The sequence below is a fragment of the Bombus huntii genome, chromosome 6 (genome assembly GCF_024542735.1).
Source record: "Bombus huntii isolate Logan2020A chromosome 6, iyBomHunt1.1, whole genome shotgun sequence".
Classification (NCBI taxonomy): Eukaryota; Metazoa; Arthropoda; class Insecta; order Hymenoptera; family Apidae; genus Bombus; species Bombus huntii.
In genome coordinates, this window is record NC_066243.1 from 11867353 (window position 1) to 11894128 (window position 26776).

The 26776-nt window shown below is 48.5% G+C and overlaps 1 protein-coding gene across 10 annotated transcripts in view; it reads left to right on the forward strand.

Annotated features, from left to right (window-relative positions):
* The window catches only part of LOC126866513 (uncharacterized protein CG43867), a 98968-nt gene that overhangs the window by 36296 nt on the left and 35896 nt on the right, over positions 1–26776 (forward strand). Inside the window, exons 1-2 of one of the 10 annotated variants that reach the window (XM_050620170.1) lie at positions 20649–21286; positions 26010–26151. The exons of 8 other annotated variants lie outside the window; for them this stretch is intronic. In XM_050620170.1, the coding sequence (XP_050476127.1) occupies positions 26077–26151 (75 nt within the window). In that variant the 5' untranslated portion in view covers positions 20649–21286; positions 26010–26076. Of the gene's footprint in view, positions 1–10886; positions 10981–20648; positions 21287–26009; positions 26152–26776 lie in introns of those variants that run through there. One more of the 10 variants, XM_050620171.1, reaches the window with a different exon arrangement.

Consider the following 26776-nt stretch of genomic DNA (forward strand, 5'->3'; position numbering starts at 1 on the left):
ACGACGAAGGACGAGCAAAGAAGGAGAAAGGAATAGAAAAGAGGAAGAGAAAGGAAAAGTACGATTATTCGAGGATGATCGCGTACCGCAAAACGCGTAGCTCGGTCGGCGAGCGAGCAACCGGTGGTAAAAGCCACGGAATATATTAATTAGCCACGCCCTAGACGGGGTGGAAAAGTTGCGGAACGCGCGTCACGACGCGACCAGAGGTGTACGCACAGAAGTCGAAGAAAGTGGAAAGAACGGTGGAAAGGCGTCTGAAAGAGTATGCGGAGAGTCCGGCTACGAGAGGCAAGAAGCAAGAAGAACAACAATAAAACCCTGGGGTGTAATTTGTCATGGGGTACGAGTGGAGCGCGGAGAGAAGCTGTGAATGTACATTCTCTTTTCCGTGCAACTTTGCCCATTATTATTAACACTCTCGGGGCACGCTGCGGCCAAGGCAGTGGCCGCGCGAGCTGTATCTACGCACGCAGTGGCGATTTTTCTTTCATCGCGAGAGAACGAGAAAGGAAGGGAATCTTGCGCGTGAAAGTTTGGGCGCAAGGCGAGAGCGATTCATTCTCGGCCAGAGATTCCGACGATGCGGTGAAAATTTCATTTCACGCCGACTCGGTAAACGGAGAAATCGTCGTTGAAATTTTGATTGTTTCAACCGGCTGTATATTTTCTCTCGTTGGGAAGGAAAAGAATAAGAAGCGGTTTTACGAAGCGCCGATTGGGTCGAACGATCGCTGCAATACGAATCGTGGATGCCTGTCGGTTTGACTCGTGGTTGGATCCCATGCTAGGCGAGTATTTATATTTTACGAATGGAGGAAGCAGGCAAGAGAATAAGGTCGTTAAGATCGGATCGACGATAATCATCGTTGATCTATGCGTGTAAGATTCATACGTGACAAGGAAAAGAATCGGATAAAGAATTTAATGGAGCGGCAAGAAGAACAGGAGGATCTCTCGTTTGCTGGACGATTGTTCTGATGGATCGAGCGATCGGCATAGATTCTTTTCTCTGAAATCTAATAGCCTGGCGGTAGTTTCCCGCTGTTTTCTCATCCTAACGGATATAGTTTCTACTCTGTCATGGCGCTAAACGTTGAATCCCTCGATGATTTCTAAAGCAGAACATCCTTCCGTCTATTATCCACGAGTGTAATTTACCTCTCTTTTATCTTCTATATTTTAGATTAACGAAAGACGGCGTTCCAGCGTCTGATCGATAAATGCAATTACGAAGAGCGTGGCGCGCGTAAAGGTAACGGTTGGCGTTTTGCGATTAAAGAGACGCGCGGTCTGACCGCTGATTACGAGGAAATTAGCTGATCGAGAGTGCTTTAAAAGCTTCCGACAGATTCGATTAACGCGGCATTTGGCTTTTTCGTGAGTGTTCCGCGATTCTCCCCCTATCTTTCTTTCTCTCTTTCTCTTTGATCGTCGCTTCCTTCTTGTTAGTTTTCGAAAAAGTTGCCAACGGGAAGCTTCGCTCGTACGAGGCGAGCCCATTTAGCCCTCGGAGAAGTTATCTTGGCGAACTTTATCGGTTCTGGGAGTACCCTCTCTGCACTTTACCTTGCCTCACCTCCCATACTCGTTCCTTTTCTCTCCCTCTCTCTCTCTCTCCTTTTCTCTCTCTCCTCTGTTCACGACAGCTGCTTACTCCCTTGCTTCGCCCGATTTTTCAACTAATACGCCGATGAGAACAGAAACGTAACGTTATCGCGTAAAACAACCGACCGGCAACTTTTCCGCCCCGGATGCCGTGTCCCTCGTCGTCTCTCCCATCACTTTGCTAAATCGAGCCACTCGCCTCGCCTAAGTGCCCCCCTTTTGTTACGCCGTGTCTTTTATCACCGTCCAGGACCTCGTCGAACGCCTTCGTCTCTCGCCTATATAAATACCAGCAGAAGTTTCGGGATTCGACGATTCGAGGGAACGAAACGCGGATCGAGAAAGGAACGAGAACATGGAACACGCGTGAATATATATTAATGGTGCGCGCTCTAACGGAAACTCATTTTGCTGTGGCGCACAATGCCGTCCAGACGGATGACAGCGAAAACAATGGGACAGGTTGCGTGATTAAAAAACGCAGGGAACAAGCACGGTAGCCGGAATCATCGGGATCCGCGTGGTTTTATTTTCGTGGGCTCCTCCTCGTTTGCGGAGCTTTCGTGGTCGCTCTTGGTCCCTCCTCCTACCACTTCGTTATTTTTACGAGGTATCAAGCGTTAAACGTTTGCAACAAGCTCGATGAATTGAAATGCCCCGATCCGCGGAAACACTTCGGTTTGCATTCAACGTTAAGCCTTTGGAAAATTGATAAAGCAAACGGGTCAGACTTCGAACGCTGAACGTGAAATATTTTATCTTAAAATCCTGCGAAACTTAACGTAGGTTGTCCGTGATATTTGTAGAGCTGCTGTAGATGTCGCTGCTGATGGGGTACTGCGCTATTTTTCTTCTAATTTAGATGCGTGGAAGAAAAATCGGTCGTCGGGATTCGAACCCGGGTCCCGAACGTTCGTAACCTAAGGCGCTAACCACTGCGCTACCATCGTCCGACACTACTTAGTGTCGAGTGCTGCTATTTGCTGTTGAGTGCCGCCACAAAAACATACTCTTTGGTTTACGATCGCAAACAGAACCAGAAGCAATCGGGGAAATTCCCTGGCGCTTTGGTGGCGCGTCCTCCTCCTTTTTTCCGACGATGCGAAATAATTCAATAAATTACCGCAAGCGAAAATAAAGGAGGAATTGGCCAGTATAATGGGACCCGCGGGTCTCCGAATAGGGACAGTTTTAAATCGAGACAAAGGCTGACGAAAAAAAAGAATAAACTGCCTGATGGGCTTTTTATCGAGCGATTTGGTCAAGCGGTTCCCTTCGGAGCGATAACGGACGATCGTCCACGCGACTGAAGACCTTCCACCGAGTTTCCACGTCCAGCTCGATCACCGTCGTACCCTTTTCTTTTCCCCTTTGCCCCCTTTCACCGAGCCCTTTCCACCTGAAACCTCCCAATCTAATTGAAAAAAGACTTTTCGATCGGTCCATTTCGGATCTAATCGATCCTCATCCTGTTCCTCGAACACTCGATTACTCCGGAACGATACTAACTGCTAGACTTACGCAGTAAATCCAAAAGGTATCCAGGTGTCGCGATTCCAAGTGCTCTTTTTATCTCTACCCACGTTCCGTCCTCGAGAAAAGTTTGAAAGTTCTGTTGCCCGATACCCTTCGGATCGACGATAAACCGAACTCCGATTCTCGTGTTTTTACGGTGAACACGAGCGAGATGAGAGGTTCTTTGACCGATCGTTTTAATTATTTCGCCGAGTTTAGCTCTGGTAAACGACGAAACAAGAGAGCGCTCGGCGAAGATATTCCGGACGAAGACTGGATGGGAGCTCGTTTCCCGACTTCCTAATCGGGGGAATAGAAATTCGAAAGAGGGTCGGCAACAACGACGCTTTCACGGTTAACGAGGGCGTCGTTCGAGGTGCGACGAGAAGCGTAGTTTATACTAACGGCGAGATTAGAGCCTCGGAGTTCCAGCCCGAACGATCTTCTCCCGTTTCCGAGGAAATCTCGGCCCGATAGCGTGTCGTTGCTGGTCCCCGCTGCAAAATCTGGCCCGAGATTCTTCCCTCCCGGTGAAATCTCTTGCCTGCTGGTGCAATAGCGTCTTCTTGATTCACGGAGATCGAGCGTTATCTTCTTCCGGCACCGCTTTCTTTTCCAATTTTTCTGACGAAATCTCCGCCATTCGTCTTCTCTTTCTTTGCCTTTCTTCTCCCCGTTGGAAAATTATCGAGTATCGAGCTCGAAAGAAACAAATCGAAGAGAAAAGATAGAAACGTCCGGAACATTGACTCGTAATATGTAGTTTCCGACAAATGAGAATAGCTGCAGAATGATGAAGATAGAATAGGAGGAGAAGGAGGCTCGCTTCTGAAAGTAGGAAAACTTCCGAGCTTCTGGAAATTGATTAAAAGGTTAGACGAATGTAACGACAACTTTGGAGATGCGGGATAGAAAATCATCCGGTTGGCTCTTGTTTCCTCGTTGAACTTTCGCGGCGACTTCACGGAATCTCCCTCGAAATCCATGGTTTTTAGCGGTAAGTAGATCGGGACGGGGAAGAAGAAATCGCTGTAAGTCGGAAAGTAGGAGAACTTGGATGCACGCGAGATTGCTTCGGCAAACTAACTTATCGTCCTCGATTCTACAAAATCTTCTCGATTTGTCCTGCGAAGGAAATCACGCGAAATCGAATACTACGTCATGGACGAAAGCGTTCAATGTACGAGTTTTGATCGTACGAGCAAGTAGATAGATAAATAGCGTGGCGGGTTAGGCAAAGAGTAAATAGCGAAGAAGCGCGCGTTGCAAGGTAGAAAATTGCCATTTCACGGTGTTCTTCTTCGAACAGTGGACGAAAGGAAGGCCGCGTGTGCACGCGTTTGATAAGAGCGACGCCGAAACGCGAGTAGAAAAAGAGACGACACGCTCTATTCGCTACTGATTTCCAGGCGTGAAATTTCTTTCCTCGACCGTCTCCTCTTCCTCGAAGCGAGGAAGAATCAGATACCGAGGAACGTAAAATGCCAACCATTTGAAACTCTCGTCCAGAATCATTCTGCCGAGGAGAATAGTCCTCGCTAGCGAATGTGTCCTTGCTTCGTCGTGATTCGCCGGAGGAAAATGGAACGACCTTTCCCTTTGCCGCGCTACAATTTGACCACGAAGGAAAAAATTCTGCGACAGTCTAGACGACGATAAACAAGAATTTCATCGACCGTTAAATCACATCTACGAACGAGCAGAAAGAAACGTGGCCGGCCGGATTAAAGTACTAAATTTCGCGCGATTCCGGTGCCGTGTTCGAGTTTCGCGTGTTATCGCGTTATATAGTACCATTCTAATTCCACGGTTCGTTACTTAGCTTTAATTGAACGTAGTCTCGTTGAATGGGAATCTATCGATACACCGGACCTGGCTCGACTCCAAAGAACACACTTTTAAACAAACCTGCCCGGTCGGCGTCGCGTCACGAAGACGAACGATAGCCGCCTTCCTCCTTCCGCTCGTTGTCCGGCATCTGCTAAACTGGCCAGGGTTTACGCGTTCCTTTGATCCACCTGCTCTTTGTTCGCCAACGTAACGAAGAAATAGAGGAACAAAGGGTTGTATGTTCGATTCCGTATCGACTTTTACCTCGGTCCTGGCGCTCCGTTCGAAATAACCAGCGCGAAATACCGCCGCTATAACCACTTTCTGTGAGTACAGCTACATAAATTCCCTATCGTAAAACGAACGTAGCAATTGTACCAAATTCTCCGTAGAAATACCAATTCTCCCCGAGGAGAGCTGCACGAGAACGATTTTACATCCAACTTTACGTCGCATTCGTGCCTGGTCGAAGGTTTGTTCTCGCGGTGATTAGGCCGCGATAACGTTGAAGAGAAGCCGGGCAACGAGCCGCCGAAAATTGAGTTAGAATTTCGTGAAACGCGTTGCCCGATAAGATGAGCGGCGCGGCAGTTTTGATTATCCACCGCAGCACCTCGTCGACGAGAAGTGGTGTGGGATACGATGAAACGTCTCCTCCGGTTGGCGTGTTCTCCAGTGGAAAATCTCACGTTCGCGGACTGGAGCCGAGAGAAAAACAGCAGGCCCGCGCAGAGAAAGACAAGAAACGTTTGAGGTGATTTTGAGCGGAAGATGAGAACGGGGAAAGAGATTTTCCGTGGAAACCTCGAAGAGGGCTGATAGCCCATCCAGCCAGGGGGAACCAGACCCATTGTTTAACTTGATAAATGAAGTAGCCTCGCGCCGAAGCTCAACGCAGACTCGGTTAACAATGCCGGCGATATATTGTTTCGAGTTAATTCAATGCTGGAAACTCTGCAGCGCCAAACAGGTGCGCGTCAGCCATTGCCTGTAGATGTGTCGAATCGCCATAGACGAAACTTTTCTTTCGCTTTCGCTATTGTATAGAAAGTAGAAGTTTGTTAAAAAGCGTAGAAATAAAATAACAGTTAAAAGGTGGAGAAGCAAGAGAATTCGTAAGACGATCGTGTAACGATTATCGCGTCGATACCCACAGTTCGTTAAGATCGTTAAACGTTCCGTGGAAAAATTCCGTTGAAAAGTTGGCTATTACTACTCGCCAGTAGAGCGTATTCGTATCCGCGAGACGTAAAGCCGCGCTATCCTTATTTACCGGCACGGTTTTCCGGGTCGCGGCCTCCGGTTTTCCGCTTGCATGTATATTCGGCTTTTCATTTTTCCTTTCTCTCCGTTTTATTCAACGAGTGCTCTCGCGCAGCCCTTTCTTCGCGCAAGAATTTTAATTAGTACGTTCTCGGCCGTACCGGACGAGAATGAGAAATTGTCGCGCGACTGAAAAAAATGTAATTCCGCCGTTACAGTGCCAGCTTGCCCTGTTCCACGTGTCTCTTTTCAGAATTCCGCTGGCCCGCTCGTAAATATCAGCCGAGATCGATTTTTTTCGTCGAACCTTCCGTCGCGAAACGGCGACGTGTTCGTAATTTTCTTTTTTCGTCCGGAGAATTCGTTAAGAGTTATTAACGAACGGAAAAGTAAGCACGAACAAAATCCGATTCTCAAACTTGGATGCGAGCATTTTTTCGTTACAATGTTTCAACTAACGATCGTGACAGGACAAAAAGAAAGAAAGAAAAAAAAAGAAAAAAAAACAGACGGAATTTTCAGGCAGCCTTTGTATCACGGATACGGATACGTAAAAGAGCAACACACAGCTCGTTACACTCCGCTATCAATTAGATACCGTATCGATCTCGACGTGGTCATTATCGTGGTCCGGTTCCACATCAAACGCGTCACGTGGCGAGCGAGTTTGGGTATTTTCCAGATGGGTTTGGCGAGGTAGCGGTGTCGTGTCATCAACGAAATTGATACATTTCGTTGGCAATGCGTGTACGACACGGACTCATGCCACGTTTCATTAAGTGTCGGCCGCGTAAAAGGCAGGGATGTAGAAGGAAGAAACGAGAGGAGGGCCGATAACTGGCGAAATTGCGGAACAGAATCTTCGTTGGCGTGCGACCCTTTACCGGGACAATTCCACAATTACGATGTAATAAAACGGAGCGGAAATATCGCGGATCAGGCTTCCGTACGATCTTCTCGAACAGGCAAGAGAAAGGAAAAAATAAGAAAGAAAGAAGAAGACGCGCAAACGGTTTGGTACACAATGAGTGACAAAGCGAGACCATCCAATCGTCGTACCCGTCACGAACGAACCGTCTCGCTTACGAGCGACCTTTAGGCGGATTAGGCGAGAGAATCGTAAAGTGAAAATTCTGCTTCTGCCTTCGTCGTCGGTTAGTGGATTCTACCGGTAGTGAGAGAAGCCCATATCGGCGTGGAAACTTCTCGTAACCGACTTTCAGAGCCCAGTTGCTTCGAACACGAGCGTTCTCTTTAAATCGATGCTTGAAAAATTCAGCTTTTCGAGATTAGCCATTTTCTCGCGACGCGACGAGGTTTCTTCCTTCCTTTCTCGAGGTCTGGTCGCGTACCGTCCGTTTTATACGTTCGAGTATATCTCGAGGAACGAGGAAGAAAGAGGCGGTAGGAAATTGAAGCGAGCTGGCTTTTGCAAATGGATCTAAACGACGCACCCGTTTCCGGGTGATTCGTGAGCGTACCGCCCTGGCGCCAGTAGAACGCGTCTGCCATTGTCAGACACAGACAGACCAGGCCTCTATTCTTTCCGTGGCTTTCTTAATGCACCCGCTATTGTTTCGCGTATGCACGCGTGTCGGAGAGAAAGATAACGGACGCGAGAATGGATCGTAATCGTTAATCGCGACGATTAGTACAAGTCGTCGCGTGAGTCTCGAATCGATCCATTCGCTGGTTATGAACGATCGCACTTGGTGGCAAGTTCAAAGCAGGGGCTTATTAACTGCTAGCGTCCGTTGCCGGCAGCGCTATTTATAAATTAAACTACCGGCCGTCTCTTCGAACGCGGCTCTCCCTCTCGATCCTCCTTTTACCTCCTCCTGCACGCTCTCTGCCTCACTCTGTACGCTCGTTTTTCTCTACTTTCGCTTTTCTTCCCTCTCGTCCGTCTTCACTTTTCACGGCGAACAACTCTCCATGGAAATTGTCGCATCGATATCCGTCGCGGTCTCGCAACACCCGTATTTCACTCCTCGTTTCGGGGGTCTTCCCTGGGATTTTTTGCTTGTTCCCCATGGGAGAAGCCAGGATGCGTACGATTGCGTAACAGACGCTATTCTCGAGCACGGCCAATTAAACGTAAAACTTATTCACGTACGTTTCGTTTCTGACACGGTGGATGTCGAGTTGCTCTCAACGACGGGCAATTAAGATATCTGCGTGTCAAGTTGATTCGAATTTCGTAATCTTATGCTACCTGCGGTATCTCGAACATCGATCGATCGAGTTTTAGTTCTCTTTCGAATCGTTGCAAGATCTACGAGGAAAGTAGAGAGTTTCATGCACCGCCATATTTTACAACTGTCGTTAAAACGATCGTTTGGCGCGTGGTGCAGAGATAGCAGAGGCGTTTTTAGCGGTACGTCGAATAAGCAACGATGGTAACTTTAATCAACACGTAGCGGTGTTCTCGGTGTTGTTACATCGTAAAGCTGACGGCTTCTTTTCCCGTTGCTTCTACCCGGAATTATTCGCCCCGTTACGGACGACACGAGCCTGTCCGGGGAACCAACTTTTACGACGTAACGTTGACGCGACCGAAATTACGAGCCCGAACCCGTTGTTCCCTGGAATGCTCGGTGACGAGTACATCAACGTGTTAATTAAAAACTTGCCGCATCACTACCGCGACTTACTCATCTCGGTCGTGAGGGAAACCTCATTAGGACCTGCCATAAAATACCATGCGATTCCGAGGTATGTGATTGTCGGACGATGGAGAACGATGGAAAATTAACGACACGTTCCGTCGTTAATTAGTATGCAAACGAGTATCCGTATCTTTTTCTATTTAATAAACATCCATTTCTTTGAATTATTCCAACGTGGAGACCGCGAACCTGTGTATTTGTCAACATACGTAATACGGATCGAACCTCTTAGGAAAATCGATCCGTGAATTTTTTTAACCTACTATTTCAAATTGGTAGCCTATAAATAAACATTGTAGCGCGCAAAAGACTTTGTCGACTATATTACACGCGAGTTAGGAATTAGATCGTCAGGTAAAGGGTTAAAAGTATTCGTCAGCCACACGAAAGCTTCGTCAGCGATTCCCTCGTCCGTCCTTTCATAGACATCGTCACGGTCGATCGACAGCAACCATCGTGACATCCGTTGCGTCGTTGGAAATCGCCGCGATTGAACGATGAGCGATCGAGGTGGACGGTCAATGCAAACAAACCGCTTATCGCGTGCGCACAGCGAGGCTCTTGGACGTCGAGAATGGAAAGAAAAAAAGCGAACGAGGCCAGAGCACGACGGCGAGATACGAAACGACGAGAGAGGACCGGCTGCACTTACGGGATGACACGATAATAAAAGCACACCCACGCCGAGTACACTTCCCTTTCCCTGTCCTCCGTTCGCTGCGTTTCACCGTACGCGCGGGTTTCCACTCGTCTGGTCGCTGATTCACCGACGACGTCGCCGGAAACGCCGTCGAAAATAGCGCCAGAATAACGAAGATCGCGACCACGACGACGGTTTTATAGGTATATTGTCAGCGCTCGTTGCATCCGCTGCGGTTCCGCCAGCGATCCGGCTACCTGCCTCGTGGAAAACGTCGCTGAAATATCGCTCGTGCCCTACGCTCGCGTGCGTTGCGTTTATGTAGCATCTTATGGGGAATAAATGTTCACAGTTGTAGAATTACCGTTCGCGGCGCCGTGTTGCGCCAAAGAAATACATATCGTGAAAAATTTAACGCTATTCCAATTTTTATTATTACAATTACCAAACTTCTGTTATCGAAACATTGTATTAATTTTAGCGAAAGCACTCGCGCGATTCCAACGACTGCAAAGAGAGAAACATCCGAAGTCAGTTCTATCAGTGGAAGAACTTCGTAAAAACATCGTAGAGTCTAGAATCGTAGAATCATCCTAGTGTCCTTGATGATCTTTTTTCGCAGAACTGAAGATTACGTTGTTTTTCACTCGGCTGTTATTCAAACGTATTCTTGAAATAGATGATACTTCCTGAAAATTCAGCAAAACATGTCACAGAAGGCGCCATATAACCAACACTTTTTTCGCCGCTTGTACACGTGGTCGTTACATTTCGGCGAATGAAGCTGCAGGCCGGCGGAATCGGGCGATAATACTTAACAGACTGACAGTACCGGCGTTCTGAGGTTATTATTGGAAGGTGCCGGTAATTATCTTAGCAAGGGGCCGCCTGCAGCTCGGGGTTGCTCCCCGGAACGGCGATCTTCGCGCTGTTTATGACAATGATGGATGGTTCCTCCGGTAATTCATCATCGCCTGGCACGATCCCCTCTCGATGTCTCCTGCTGCTGGTTCTTCCGCGATCGGATAAGCCTCCGTTCGTCCGGGCGGATTCCTCGCGGATTTTTCACGCTCGCTCGATCGGTTACACCGTCACGTTCTCTTCAACCCTCTGACACGATGCTCCGGATTAAGACGAACGGGATCATCGACGAGCTTAACCGAGTCCCGTGGCGAATGGCGTCTGAAACAGGAATAGAATCCAACGCGGAACCAACCCTGTCACGCGTTCCTCATCCTTGACCCCCGACCGCTTAACGCTCCGTATCGATCGCCGTATTTTTAGACGTGGGTAGTAAACAGGCAACAAAGCTAATCTCACAGCATCTCGATCCGGATCTCAGTGCTGGAAGCACCTTCCGCGAGCAACCTCGTGAATCCTGTATCAGTTTCAAAGTGTAGAAACGGTTAACTGTGGAGGATATTTCACCGCTTCGAGGATTAACCCTTGGCGAAGGTACGGTTTACCCTTTCGAACAAGTATATCGTGCTCTTGAAAAGCTTCTCCCTTTAAAAACAAAGCACGATCTTTGGGGTGTGAATTCCGTCACTTATGATCCTCGATCACGCAACGCGTTCGATGATCCTCGAACGACGAGAGCGAAGCGGGACGACGCCGATAACCTCGGCGAGGGGTGGCGACGGAATTGTTTGCGGTGGCCGGGCTGCTCGCCACGAGGGGTGGCTCGAATTAATGGCCACAATCCTACATTCAACCTCCTTAGTCCGGATTAGTACTGACACGAATGGCGTGTCATTGGGAGCCGGGAATCCCAGGGATGGGCCGGGCGCTAAGCAGACGCCGGGAATTCCCCGAGGAGCAGGGAATAGAGCTTCCAGCGCGATGCCGACGTAACCGCGGATTTCGAGCCGGCGTCGTTTACACGCGATACACGGCCACGATCCTCGAGATTCCGCTGGTAAATAGTGTAACGCGACATGCTACGATGCAGTTTTTATTAGGGCAGCTCCTTCGAGCTCCCTGCGAGTCGGTGATCGCCAGTTCTTCGGGGATGAAAGACGAACCGACGCGACTGCCACATGCGTCCTCGTCTAAATATTGGATAGCGCGGTGCAAATCGTCCATCTGAATACCATCGTGGCAATGTCGCTCTCCTCTCGGATGCCATGTGGCAGTCACTGATATCCTTTTGGGGGAAACTTTTGTACAGAATGGTGAGAAAACAATGGAAATTCTCATTCTCAATGGAAACAATGGAGACTAAAATTTGAAATTCTCACAAATATTCGTACAAGACAACCAGCAAAATTTATTCATCTTCTATTAATAATTGTTTACTTTTGGAGTTACGTATGCAAATGCGCTTCGCAATAGAACCTCATTTGTTTGAACGAGATTTTAGTTAGTGGTCGGCTAAACGAACTGCCGACGGTTGAATCTACCAATCTGAGTGTGAACTTCTATAATATGAATTGCAATTGCAGTAGGATCTCGATTAGCCGGAGTCTTCTGTTTACTAGTAACAAACACTCGCGTGTACGTGTCTTATGTACATAACAAATTCTGTCGTTTAGTCGCACGGTACCATCCGAGTACCGACAGTTATTATTACTGTTATATTATATTATATTATGTATTACAAGAATAGATTCGGTTGAGTCACTGAAATCGACGATTCTTGATTTCGGTGCAGGTGAATCTACCATTGGAGATGTAAAGAGGAGAGATTAATCTATAAAAATTATTAGTTGTGAGTTAAGATAAGAAAGTGGCTAATAATTCGCACATCGCCGATGCAGATATGATCGCTGCTATATGAAATGATGCCGGCGGTGGACTTGTAGAAGATGAACTTAATCATAAAGAAGGTGCTTCGATTTTGCTCTTTAGTATTTGGGGCAACAAGACGACATACCTAACTTAACAGAGAGTTTAACATCTCTCAAGAGGCACCTGTAAATGCAAAATTGAAAATATATATTATTACATTCTAAATAATTCTATCACGTAAGCAACCGTCCAGTGAACAATCTAAGAATTTAGAATGAAAGTATTAGCCGACAGCCTGGGTAACTTAATCGAGGAAGCATCTTCCTGGCCAGCTGAAGATCCAGGTTCGAATCCCTGTCTAGTAACCCGACCGACCAAATATTTTTCTTCCTTGCAATAATAAATGAAGAAGAAAGAACGATTATATCATAAAAAAGAATACATGCCGAGAAATATCAAGGTTATCGTAGCGCAGAAAACACAGTCTCGCTTATTTTCCCTGGTCCCGTGATTACCCGTTGAACCTCGATTTATCTTGACTGTTTGTCACCCGATCTAGCCAGTTAATCGAGGTTCTGTGTAAACTATTTGTACCTTGACAAATTCGTATAAACAAGTTCGTACCGTACTCTTGCTTCACTCCGTAAATGTAGAAGAAGCCGACAGCGATCAGACCATTTGCGTTCCAATTATTCACTTAGGATGGTGAACGCTTTCCATATGGCAGCTTCAATTCCTGCACGTTAAATTGTTAATGCGAACCGCAATAAAACGCACACGGCTGCAGTGTTCCGTTAATGCTGCTGGAAAGCTCGCGAGGCATTGTAATCGAGGAATCGTGAGCGAACGAAAACGGGTAAATGGGAGTGGCCCCACACCCCCTACTCTCGTCGGCCATCTCGCGAACAACGAGAAGTACCTGTAGCTGAAACAATGACGATCATCCGGTGGCTGGGAAAGCATCAGCGTTCTCGTTATTTACACGTCGCTTTTGTTTGTCCCATTCGTGGCCCTGTGCGCCACATCCGTGCACCAGAAATATAAATTACCGAGCTGTATTCTTCCCTGTCGAGTCGCGTTTTAGAATCGCTGTCGAATGTAACGCGTTGATTACACCGTCTCTCATCTCCGATGGCGGTCGAGTTTTTGTCGGCGCTTTTCTTCTTTTTATCTCCATCTTTCTCTTTCTCCTTTTCCTTCTTTTTCTCGTTTCTCGCGTTCGGAGATTGATGCGTTGGAAGATTTTCATCGGAACGATAGGATCACCGCGAGTTTCAACGCTAATCACCGATCCTTTAGAAGAATTCTTCCAAGATACGAGACTGATTAGTCCGCCACTCGATGAGTTTCCCACCGGATCCTCAATGAAACACAGGCTTTTCTCTTCCACGATGAAACGCGTCGATCTTTTCTTCTATAATCTGCTGTATGTACTCGATCGTCGATCTCTTTGAGCAGACTCGATCGTCGATCTCTTTGAGCAGACTCGCTCGTTTCCAAATAACGTCGAAAGTTGAAACGATCGTTCACTTAAAGGCTTGTTAGGTAGCTGGCTAGCTGGCTGATACGGTAGACAAAACATCGCTGGAAGCTTTACGCTACGCGTTTCGTCTTGGAGAACTCGATTAATCTTTCAGGGCAATTCCCAACGATCCCGGAACGAAAACAGAGCCATCGGGATAGCTTTTTGCGGGCATGCAGCGTCTAGAGACGCCTATAGAGGTAGGTTTTTCGCGACGAAAGGGGTGAACGGGCGCGAGACTCTCGAGGAATCGTCAAGGAGGATCGATCGAGCGGAAGTCGGGCGGGAATAACAAGCCCGTGGAAACGCGCGATCCCGCGCGCAGCCCGACCATGCGAGGGATAATATTACCCGGTTATATAGCCGCGGAGTCATTAATTCTATCGATTTCGCCGTACTCCTCGCTGGTTCCTCGTTATACCTGTTCAGACCTCTCGCGGAGATTACAAGCCGAAGGACGTACTCGATGAGCCCGTCTAACGACCTACTCAGACCGATCGTAGTGAAATTCTACACACTTCGCATAATTAAAAGCTCATTGACCATGATTTTGGTGACATTTTTCGACAAGCATACGAAATATTTAGGTTTCTCGTTATTAACGACAGATTGAACAATTTCTAAGCTTCCAAGGAATAGGTCGCGGTATTTGGAAATACTGCGAGACGTTAAGCCAACGTATTAGACCGAAGATTGTTCGTACGTAAACGAGCCACGCGAGGCTGGCCGAGTCTCCGTCATGAAAATTAGTTGATCGAGCAACGACGTCGTAACTTGGTATTGTAGAGCGCTACATTAGTGCAGAACCGGCTCGAGGGATGCTTAAACCATTAGCCCGCGTAATCTGGCTGATTTCGATCAATCAGCCAATGAGTCAGTCCGTTCCGAGTACGCTCGTACTCGCTTGAAATCCACTCTGCTTTAAATACCTCGAATTCCTCGAAATCCTTTAGTTCTAATAATGCCCTATCAACTTTGCGTATTTATTCTAACACGAATTTCCCGAGAATTCAGCGATCACGAGCTGACAGAACAATAACGGTCGCGATAAATCGCGAGACGCAACCGGTGCGCGTGTCGGCGGAGGGAAATCAATGACGGCACGTATACTACTGGTCGTACAACGGCCGATGATTTATCGTCGCATCATTGGTTGGCCTATACGCAGACAGAAAACTATTTCCCCGACTACACAGGCCCATAGACCCTTACGTAGGTGTGTCGACCATAGACGCACTGACAAACGGCCAATTTACGGGCTGTGTTTCGCGACCGAATTTTCCACGACAACGTCCGCGCACCCTTCGTGGGGGGAAACTCGAGGCCCCCGGAATATCCGGCTTATCTGCTACCTGGGAAAAAATCGCCGCCGCGTTCGAAGCTTATCTGCACTCCTTATCGACCGTCTCTCTTTCTCATCTCCCCCTCCGATTCGACTCGTTAGATTTGCGTTTACAGGGATGCGGGGTAACCGAGCCTCGCGCTAGACGCGAACGTTTTGCTCGCTACGATCGCCGCGATGATTAGCCTTATCCGAGGAATTAATCGGGCTCGTTTGTAAGACGGACACGGCAGCGTTATTAAATTTCATCACGCGCACGCCTATCGGTTCCTGGGACTTGTTTGACCGTGCGTAGGGTTAGCTCCGAACCCTCGCCGCAGTTTCGACTAGATATATCGTTCTTCTTCCCTGACAATTTATGGCTGCTTTCGGACACGTTTCTCGCGAGGCCACAGGATTCTTCGTGAAATGTTCCCTGGCATCTAAATGGAAGTACGTGGCCTCGTTCTGACTGGCAATTTATTTTTATTGAAATTGTGATAATTACAAGAACGCTATGGTCCCCGATGTACAGTTCGTATCGTTGGAAGTATAAAAGCGGCCCTAAATCGAGCCTAAGCGTAGCTGGTTTCTCGTTTTCGAAAGTCCGAGTTTGTTGGAAATTTCGGTGGAAATTGGTATTTGTTCAAGGAAGAATAAAATTGGATCCGTGAAGGATAAAGAGGAACAACGTGATCGGACATTTTTTACGGTGTCGGAAGCGTATCGTTTTCAGCACTTGGCCGGTCTGGCGAGGCTAGGCGAAAATTTAATTAAAGCCGCCGCGACCGGTGCGCCTCGCCTCCGTGCATTTACCAATTATCGAACTAAATGGAACTACATTATGCAGCATTTACATTCCGATAATTATGCCGTGAGATTTTGAAATCACGCTCTGCCTCGTTCCACGTCGCGCGTTAAACGTTCAACGGTGCCGGTGCAAAGGTTATTGGCGCGCTGCTAATTATATCAGTCTCCCGTTGTTCCACCAAAGTTTCCACCTTGTTTTAATCGCACTGGCAAGTTCTTGCCAAAATGCAATATTTAATCTCGCAGAAGTTAAATCGATACACCTCGCGCAAACATGTTTTCGATGTACCATGCGCCCTAAAAATAAAAAATAAAAGAAAATAAAAAACGAAAGTAAGAAGAACGTTTGGAGAAAAAATTCACCCGTGAACGTACAATCGTAAGACGATAGATTTCTGGTTGACGGTTTTCGGTACGTCTTATCGAACTTCCGCTTCCCCATCGAGCGGGGCCCCCCTTTCTCCTTCCGTTTTCCACAACCTCGTTCTTTCTTTTCTTCCTTCCTTCCTGTTTACCGCTCCATTCTTCGTTCATCCGGTTATCAGGCAGCGGGAAAAGTTGGCAGAATTAAATATTGATTTTGTTCGCGAACCGGCTGAGAAGGGGCGGGGACGTCGACAAGTTTATCGCTGATTTTGGCCGAAAATCCACTTACGTCGACTTTAAAAGGGCGCTACCAGGCTTCCTATCCTTTCGAAGCTCCGGTGAAAACGATTTAGCCTCTATTTGCGTGCCTTAGACGCTGCCGAACTTCGAATGCCGCGCCGATGAATCGAAATTTATTGGTCCCGGTCGCCTTTTGTCGTTCTATTCAGCTTCCATTCCTGCACCGCCGCCGTGAAAAACTTTCGGAGACACGGCGGTGTAAAAAATGGCAGGAAGGTTCGTTCTAAGGCATTACAGGGTCTCCTTTTAAGCTGTTGTTGGCGGCCGACGCTATTGCCGGCGCGAATTCATCGATTTTCGCTATTGCACGAGTTGCACGGTGTGTATCGATCACTCGATATAGATCGTCTACCGCAACCACGAGTCTGTTCCCGACCCTGGGTTCCGCTAAGTAGCCCAGCTGATGAGTCTATTAGCAGTGGCCTACGGGAAAATACGCAGCTTCCTCTTTTGCCTCGTCGTTTCTTGCTCCCCTGCCCCGCCTTGTTGAAGAGCACTCGACTGCCGAATGACGTTGATAACTTGGGGAAAACGTCCATTATCGTTGGATTCCAGACGAAAGTTTCCTTTGTCTCTCGCGCTGATGATAAGAGATGAAAATCGTTTGATAAAAGTGACCTAAGAACGCGCAGCTCTGGAGAGCTGGTCGGAACGGTAACGTGGCTGGCTCGATGGAATTCTCCGTCGTCCAACGCAGAAATTCTTTCGCTCGCGACCAGCCACGCAAGGAGAACGTCGTTGATCCGCGATTAAGCTACGGTCCTGACCCAGTTGCAAAGTTGTCGGCGATAATTACGACGTCGCCGGTCGCCTGGGCGGTCGAGTAATTGAAAAAAACGCTCGTCGTTGATGCGGGACGACGCGTGGGCGCGGCCGGATCGCCTCTCAAAATTCATAGCACGAACTGCGCTCTGGAGTCGGTGGAGAATTTCGCGAAAATTCCCGGCATAGCCGTCGGTCACCGGTAGTCCCTCTAATGAAACCGCATCGGTTAATTAACCGATCGGATCGATTAATCATCTTTCCAGGCACTCGAAACGCGCTTTCGGAGATCGCATAGAACACGTGGGCGGTAGAAGTTGGTCTGCAAGAGACAAGGATCGAGATCCTGGTCTCTGTTAAAGCGGAAGAAAGTGTATTACATTGTGATTCTCTGGTATGATGAACGTTTCTGTGCACGACAACCGTTCCAGATCTTAGGATTAGGAAGAAATTGATGGAACAGTGCTCAGGAACCCGAATGATTGGTTCCCTACAATTCTGGCGTTCGTTCTCTTGTGTTCCTGTAGTTTCTACGTTTCGTGCTTGGACGAGCATCTCGCAACGATTTATTCTAAAATGTTTGTTCTTCCTCCTGTTTGTTCGTTGACGTTTTTATTTATTTACATTTTCGCTTGCTTGCGTTTTTATTTATCTAGTTGTTTACACGTTTCTTTGTTTACATCGTTCTATCTGTCATGGTTGAACAACGCAGCTCTGTTGTTTCTACGCCAGGATTAAAGCAGAGGAGCCAGTGCAGATCGATCGATGGATACGCCGTCCTGCGAGCGAAGGGTTGCGAATTACAGTTTCGGTTCAGCGATCCAAAAGATCGAACATCTATTCACCGTATCCAATCGGAAATTAACGCGCTACGAACAGAGAAGACGAGAAGCACGATGGATTCGTCGAGCTGCAGCTCGATTATGCGCGGGACTTAATTTTCCTCGCGCGTAATAGCCACTTCCGGCCCAGTTGCTGCGTGCCTCGGCCTGGCAAGACGCGGCCACGCCAGTAGACAGAAAATATTGTCGGCGGTCAGTTTGAACGTGGACGCGCGTTCGTCTCGCGCAAATAAAAGCATACTCGTGCCTGCTCGGTTAATTTGGAAATAAGGGAGAATTTACGACGTCTACGGATCTCGTTAAACCTTTCCGCGATTAAGAGATTCGCACATATTTCATTCGTTCAGCTGAGGTCGAGGGAAATTAAATCGGTTATCCTGTTAAGCCGAGCCAACCGACACGTCTTATTCTTGGATCTGCGGACGCGTTTGGAAATCTAAACGAGCCGTGTTTCTTCGTTATGTACTAGGGACGGTGATCGAACGATCATCGAGAACAAGAGACTCGAAAGAAAGTTTCCAAGCGTCTGCGGAGCCGATCGACTGACAGACAATGAATCCTCTTCGAGGGATTAAACTCTCTCGTTCCCTCTCCCCTTGTCTGTATCTTTATCGTTCTTCCTAAGAGTCGTTCGGAAAATACAAAAACGGTTAAAGAAGTTTTCGAGCCTCGTTGAATCGTTTATTCGACGGTATACTTGCTCGAAACTTCATTCGTTCGACGCGTTTTAAACCTCTCTTCGTAATTAATTAGCACCCATCTTCTCGTTCAGTCGAATTCCACCCAAACACCCTTCAAGCACCCATAAAAACATTCCAAATTGCGCAATTAAAACCTGGCTGGTAGTTTCTACAGTTTCACGAGCCTCTAAACCTCACCCCAGCATGGCAAATAAAAACTTGCCAAAACCATCAAACCCACCCACGCTCGAACCACTTAAAATCAATTTACCTTTCTGCCGAGCACGATTTTCTCCCCTCGAGGTAATTTCCAAAAGATCATCATCGTTGGATCCACCGTTCCGTAACGATTAAATCTTGTAAAGCAGAAAGAAGGAAATTTCGGATCGAAAATAGCGTTGCTCGAATTCCAGGCAATTACGGCGGGAAGCGCAACGAGTCGTGCTGGTCGCGCGTAAACCTGGTTATATGCGTCCCGTCAGTGACGGTCGTCGATGTCAACCGTAAAACGACGTCACTACGAGTCGTCCGTGATGACACGCGGATGACCAAGAGCCGAGATATCCCGGCTTCCAGCTGGTTGCTCGCATCCTGGCCACGTTTCCGTGCTGTCTAACCCGCGCGCCGAATATCAAACGCGTCTCGGTACTCGTGTTCGCTTCCGCTATCGGTTTCTTGCGGTGACGCGCGTCGGAACAATAACGTTACGTGATACGGCGCCGACGAAACATCGACGCGTGGTTCTCCCCGAGCGTTTTAAAGGGGAGACGAGATTTCGTCGAAAGCGAGGGGACTTTTTCAAGTGCGTTTTTCAAGCTTCCAACGAATCCACGCGCTAACGTAGAAATTTGCTTTCTCTTTGTTACAGGTGAGTCCCAATGCCGAATAAACGATACATTTTGGAACTGGCTGTGCAAGGTAGTTGTTCGCATATCTGTTTATCAACATCGTATCTAGATCGGTCGATCGAAGCTCGGTTAAATCGAAATCCACCGCGACTTCCGATTTGGATGCAAGGCGTCGCGTCTCCGGACACGTATTTCGCGTCTACAGGTTACATCTATCGACCATTTTTCAATATCCCTCCGCAACTACTATTTCGGTCAAGGTAGACCTACGTTCCAACTATCTGTTGACCGCGGTAGATTCACGCGGACCGACCTACCCCAAGTTGGACTGTGTCAAACAGTCTTTGTCGAACTCTGTTGGAATCTACCTATTCGAAAGGATCTGGTCCTTATCGCGAAAAAGCGCGCACACACGTATTACGCAATCGAGCATCCAGATCCTATGTCACCGTCCCACCTTCCCAACGATCCCGATACTCGGTTAACCTATCCGTTACGTAACCCCTTGCCGAAGCAGCGAAAGTGGGAGTTAAGCTCGTGCACAGTGGGCGAAGCAAGAGTTGCCGCAGTCGCGTGAAAAAGGTGATTACGAGCGGCTGTCAGCGCGATACAAGAGAGACAGAGGAAAGAAGGGAAGGCGACGCGGCGGCGTGTAGGAGGGCAGGAGAGGTTGCGGGCACAGTTTGGCAGAACTCCCGATTCCGTATTCTGCAGTGATCCGCCGCATCCCCGTGCGGCGCGCGTGCTGTTGTTATTGTTGTTCACGGTGGAGGAGCAGCGAGGCAGAGAACACGGCAGACACCGGGTTCGGCCAGGTGGAACGAGGATAGCCGGCATTTTTGTTTGGGGTTACAACGCGCATGTGACGTACGGCACGCTCTCTTCCTCTCTGTCGCTCCCTCTGTCTCTTCGGTGGCTCGGAGCACAACTTGGACGCTAGAACACAAGTTCCCTCTCAGTGGCCCGTGAACCGCGACCGGAGCAGCACGCTCTCGTTGTCGTTCGATCGATCATCGCTTTGCGAGACACGCGATCATCCCCACTCTATTTCCGACCCTCTCTGTTCGACTCCTCTTCTGGTACGTTGACGCTTCCGTGGCACGCTGACGCTTCCGTGACTCGCGATGGACATTTCCGGCCGGCCTTGCCGCGACGCGTCACGTTCTTCGCCCCTCTCCCTCGATACTCAGTGACACGAGCTGACGACATCCGACAACGCATTCCAAGTAGAGAAGGTGGTGGATTTAGACGAGCAAAAACTGTCCGACGATCGTCGACCGTTCTGGGACCAACCGTAGGATGACTCGGATGGACTGCTCGGAACTCGATTATCGGTGAAAGGATTTCCAAGTACCTGCTTTACGAGTCGGATATCGAGGGTGAACTGATATCCCGCGTCGATTAATCGAACGTTCAGTGGAATTTGTAAAAGGAAAAGAGGCGGATATCGGTCGATAGAAGACATTCGACTGCGAGTCGTTCGGTAGGCCGTTATCGAGGAAAGTGCGGCGGTTTAATTCGCTTTTATTCGCTGGCGCGGCTTAATCGGCCCGTGAAATGACGATCGTAAGACACCACCGGTAAGGGTAATTAATTGTCGCCGCGATTCTCTCGTTATTACCGTGCGCGCACACACGCGTTTACCTTCGTCCTTGTTTTTCTCCGCCCTTGCACACCGACGACGAGAGCTCGCGTCGGTCGATCGATGACGCGGTTTTTAATTAAAAAAATCGCTGTCCGACCGCCGCGAGCCCGCCGGCATAATTAAACGGGTTTCGTTAACGCATGGTTAATGAAGTTACGATAACGACGCGTGGGGATTCGCGTTGTGTTCGAGGCGCGAAAACCAGAAGAGAGCGCGCACGCGACCGGCTTAATAACGAGCGAATCGACACGTCGACGCGACGCGACGCGAACCTACGATTCGCGCGGACGCTACGGCACGACATCCGCTCTGTATCGAGCACCATTTTTCCCCATCGTTTATTCATCCGTTCACCGACTATACGGGACGTTACCCGCGATTCGATGAATTATTCGCATCTCGAGTATATTTCGCCGTTACCGGTGAACAGCCAGCTTCACGAGGGCTGCTCCGGAAAACCTGTTTATAGAGTTACGTGTTTTTATGGAAGGATCCATTACGGAGGGTAACGTGGAATCGAGGAAGTATCGGTTTTGTCTCGTATCGATGTAGTTCGGGAGAAAGGGGATGTTAAAGTAGTCTCGATCTCTGTCGAGTGTCTTTGCACTTTTCGTTTATGACGTCGAACGAGTTTTGTTCCGCGAAGTCGAGAGGTTGATAGCGAACAGCCATATAACTTTTTTTCGTTTTCGGATCCTTTGTACGTTTAACTTCCTTTCCCTTTTTTTACACCGACTGCGTTAACTTTTTCAAGCAGGCTTTTTGTCGTTCTCGATGGAACAAATCGTAGTGGAGTGTCATCGAGTAGCATGAAACGCGATCGAATGGCAGGTGGCAAACGGTCGACAGGTTCTCCAGGCTGAAAGGGTCGATCGACACGAGTATTCGAATCCGCTCTCTCGACGACTGTGACACGCGTCGCGCCGCCAGCCGCTAAGATAATTAGCAGCCCTCGTAGCCGACGATACTAATTAGCAGGTAAACGGCTCACGGCCGAGCGAGAAAAATCAAGGGATCTTTTCGCGCTGGTAATTAATCGGTCTCGGCTCAAGTTCCTAGCCAATTAGCAAGGTGCTTGAGCGATCGTGTGCTGAGCCAACGTCTCTTTCGACGACCCTGGCCCGTGGATCCGTGAACGGGTGCAACCGAGCATCAGCTCCTTTTGTCATCGCTGTCCTTTGGAATGCGTTTCGCGCCCGGATGAACCTTTATTCCTTTTCCGTGTCACGACAGGTGTTGCGCTCTATCGATTCGTTTGTACGAGCTTTTTAAATCGGTAATAAAGGGTACAACAGCGGTTTAAACGTTCATGAAAGAAACAACGCGCTATATTATCTGGTTACCTCCGATAAATCGTACGTCTCGATAGAATCGCTGGAATATAGGGAGTTGCAGAGTTAATAGATAGAACGATCGGAGCACATAGCAGAAGTAGACAAAGACCCGGGTCCATCGAGATACACGAAAAATGAAGACAGGCGGCGTTTAATCGCGGATAATATCGGAATTACGCGGTCGCCATTGAGAATTACCTTGGACGTGGCTGGGCGGTTGCACAACCATTCTCCATTTCCCCGTTGCGTTCTCTCTCGCTCTTTGTCCCCGGCATTTAATCTGTCGATTTAGCCGAGTAGCTCGCGAATACCGAAGTTGTACGCGCCGAAAGAGAGGTAAAAGGCTGCATTGTCGATCGTATTTGGTCGGTATCAGTTTCCATTCGGCTGCGATGCTGGTGGTAGGGTGACGGTAGGGTGGCGATGGGCTCGGCCCTTTTTCAATTAAGCTTTGATCACAGAGTCGAGATAAAACGCGTCGGCTCGGTTCGTGTCGAGAGCTCGAACGAACATCGGTCGATCGCACGGCGAACAGAGACACGTGGAAAAACTCGAGAGAAGAAGAGGCGCAAGTTGGAAAGAGAGTGGCGAAGCACACGGGCCTGCTTCATCTCTCGTGGAACGCGCGATAAATCGACAAAAAGAAACATAGGTTTAGCGAAATCACCTCTCGTCCTCGATCGTTTTTGACGCGCCTTTCACCGTGTCTATCCATTTATTATACGTCGACGAACCGTGCTCTCGTAACCGGCGAATCGACGGAAGCGCCGCGAGATCCGACCGATCCGTCGATTGTTCGCGATTAATGGAGTGAAAAGTCCGGGCTGCTGACCTTTCTAACGCGAGTCGATCCGCGCGCCTTTCTACAGGATCGATGCCTGTTTCGCAAACAGCGATATCGATTTTCTAGGATTCGATGTACCCGAGAAAACACCAGACGGAAAGAGAAAGTTTGCAAAAGGGCGCAATTAGAGGAAGCAAAAGGAAGCAGTTCCGCGGCGCATCGCGAAATTTCCACCCTTTGCGGAGGTAGAGGAATACATTAACCCGTCGGTCTCCATTCGAAAATAAACGAAAGCTGGACGAACGGCCGCGTATTTACGTGTTTGCGGAGCACCCTGTCGAGCTAGCGTGTTTGGTAATTAAATGCCCCTAGGAGCAACTCCGCTTTGACCCGTACTTCGGGCCTGTCCGCGAATTAACGAGCGCTGCTCAAACATCGAACATTGGGAACGCGGCATCCAACCGCCAAGAATTTCTTTTCCAATCGTAAATTGTTGTCATTCGTGCGAAATGATTAAAAGTCGTCGGGCAAATGGAACATCAAGGCGAATGAATCATCCGAGTGATTTCCGTTCCGGTCGGACCTATCGTTCTGAAAAATTGAATCGATCGTGTCGCGGTACCGTCTCTCGCGGGAAATTAACCGGCGAAGGCATCTTCGTTGACGCGTTCCCGTGGTAATTAACGAAACCTTCGTATCACGGTTGCTCGAAGAATCGAACGAATGCTCGTCGGTCGTCCACTCGAGAGAATTAATAAGGGACTGTGACGCGAGTCAGGTTGTCGCAGTTTTATTAAATCGGCTTTACGACGAAACTTTTTTTTCTTTTCTTCTTTTTAGTGGTGCTTCTCGAGAAAAGGCGACAAGGCTCGCCGTTTTACCGATAGGCCGTAACACCCTCCTGTCCAAGCGATATCCGTTGCTGTAAAAATGCCGAAACTACCTGAAACTCGTATAACTGTAGGGAAGAGCCAACGTGCCGGATAATACGACCAAATAACTGCCTTTCGATTCGCGTTTCGTCTCCTGCGAGTTGGTAACGCGCCTTGCTTGAATTTCCAAGCGAGAAGCGGTTAACGTCTCTCGATCGCTGACTCGCTTTTAATCTGCCAGGTAGAGCCAATAAAATTGTCACTAAGATCACGCGTTGCTCTTAAGATCGTTCGCTGCGGATTCGAGTCAGCGTGTAGTTTATGTGTCTCGTAGCCACTCGGACGTGCAACGTCAGCTAAAAATTACGAAATTGTGGAGAAGAGTTTTCTAATAATCCTCGTCAAACGCGCGTAGTAGTACGAAAGAGCAAGTATACGCGTGTAGTATCCAGATTGTTAGATTAGAATTTCCCATTCGTTGCTCTGACGAACGAATCGATACGTTTCTTGCGATAATAAACATAGTTGGAGAATCGCGGTAACTCGAAGGAAATCACGACGAGGTAAAATAACCTAACTCGCGGAGATTCGGACGAAAAACAGACGGCAAGAAAACTCTGTGGCGCGTTTTTCAATGGCCAGGCTTAATTAGTTGGGTGCGAGCGATGTTCCCCGGCGAACAGAGACCAAAAAGAAGATACAAAGAGGCAAAGAAGACGGCACACATCCGATGCGTTTTCTTTCTCGATCGGCCGTGACGGTCGTCGACTGCGTGTCCCCCTCTTGGTTTATTCGACGTGAGGCACGGGGGCGGGAAACGAGCTTCTTTCTCCTTGGAAATCGGTCGTTCGTGCTCCAAACGGGGCTTAAAAATATCCTCCGCCCGAAAATAGTCGATTCGTGCGCGCCAACACCCTCGACGCGTACGTCGTCGCGCGATGCTCTCGCGATGCTCGTCGTTTGCCCCCATAGCCAGTTTTTCTTTCATTGTTTTGCTATGTTTCCACGACGAAAAGCTCGAAAGCACCACCAAAAAGACAAGAACGATTTCTTTCCCTCTCTTTCTCTTTTTCCGTCTCCTTCGGTCGACTCACCGTTCGTAATTTATATGCCGGTTAAAATAGGAGACCGCCTGAAACCGTCTTCTTCCCGCCTCTTTCCTTCCCTCCTTTTTACCAATCCTTCTCCCAGTTTCTCGGTCTCGTTCGTTCGGCTGTTACGAACAATTTTTGAACGCTCAAAGCGGTCGTTGAAGCATTTTAAAGACTCGAAGGGGTTCTTGACGAGCTTCCAAGATCGAAAGCACGATGGAAACTTTAAGTAGAAATTACGGTCCCCTTGGACGGTAGATGTAATGCTCCTTTGTGGTAAAAGGAATTAGTTCTAGCGAACTACGGTTCGATTCTTTTGTTCTTCTGCCTTCTCGAAAGCTTCCTAGAATTCCTAGCGGCGGTCGTTATCTTCTCCAGGTTAGGAAAGTACGATCGAGATTCTCTCGATCGTCGAGTAGAAATCATCGCAGATGGATCGTCGAGTGGCATTGAATAGCAAACGATAGAAATCGTGTTTGGATCGTGCTCGATACGAGGCGTGGTTTCGATATTCCGTGTTCCGCTCGTTTCTGCTTCGCGTCGAACGCCGATGGTCAAGAGTGAGTTTCCTCCAAAGGAACTAGTGACGCGCGAGTGAACAGTGCGATCAGAAAGCGGCCAACTGCGACGACAAACTGTGACAAATGGTTCAGCCCGTACGTACGGAGAACAACAACTCCGCCCTGGACATGGAGTCGCTCGAGGAGATGCTCCGCAAGGTAACAACTTTCCAACAACTTTCGACTCTATGTAACACCAGCTTTTCCCCTAGTTTACGTTGACCGCCGTTTCTCTGCTCGTGCTCGAACGTACCTCTGTGTCCAGCCAAACGCGTGCCATCGTAATACAGATTAGGAAGATATAATAACTCGGCTTAACGAGCAAGAATTACTCTACGTCCCGTGGGTCCAAAGACGCACAGGCAGTGGGGGTTGCCGGGGGAAAAGGTTTTTTAACTGCTACTTCCTGTAATGTATTCCGTTAGGCAGCGCTGAATGGACCACTTAGCGACTATCCCGCACGCATGTGTGCCGCAGAGCGAGAGAAAGAGAGTCAGCCTTCCTAGCGTAAGCGCTTTAACGATTCTAAAGCCTTCCTCCTCCTAGCGTACGTGTATGTATATAATACATATACATGCATGTACACGGACCCCCCTTGGCCCTCCTAATAACCGCGCTAATGGTCAATTCAGCAGAAAGTCCCCCTCGCCCATCGAGGACTATCGAGGACTCTCGTGTCGCGTTTTTTCCACGCGACCCGCCATAATTTCACCCCTCGCGGTCGAAAAGAACAGCGTCGACCGAATGTCGGTGAAAATGATACGCCCCCCCCCCTGTCTCGTTT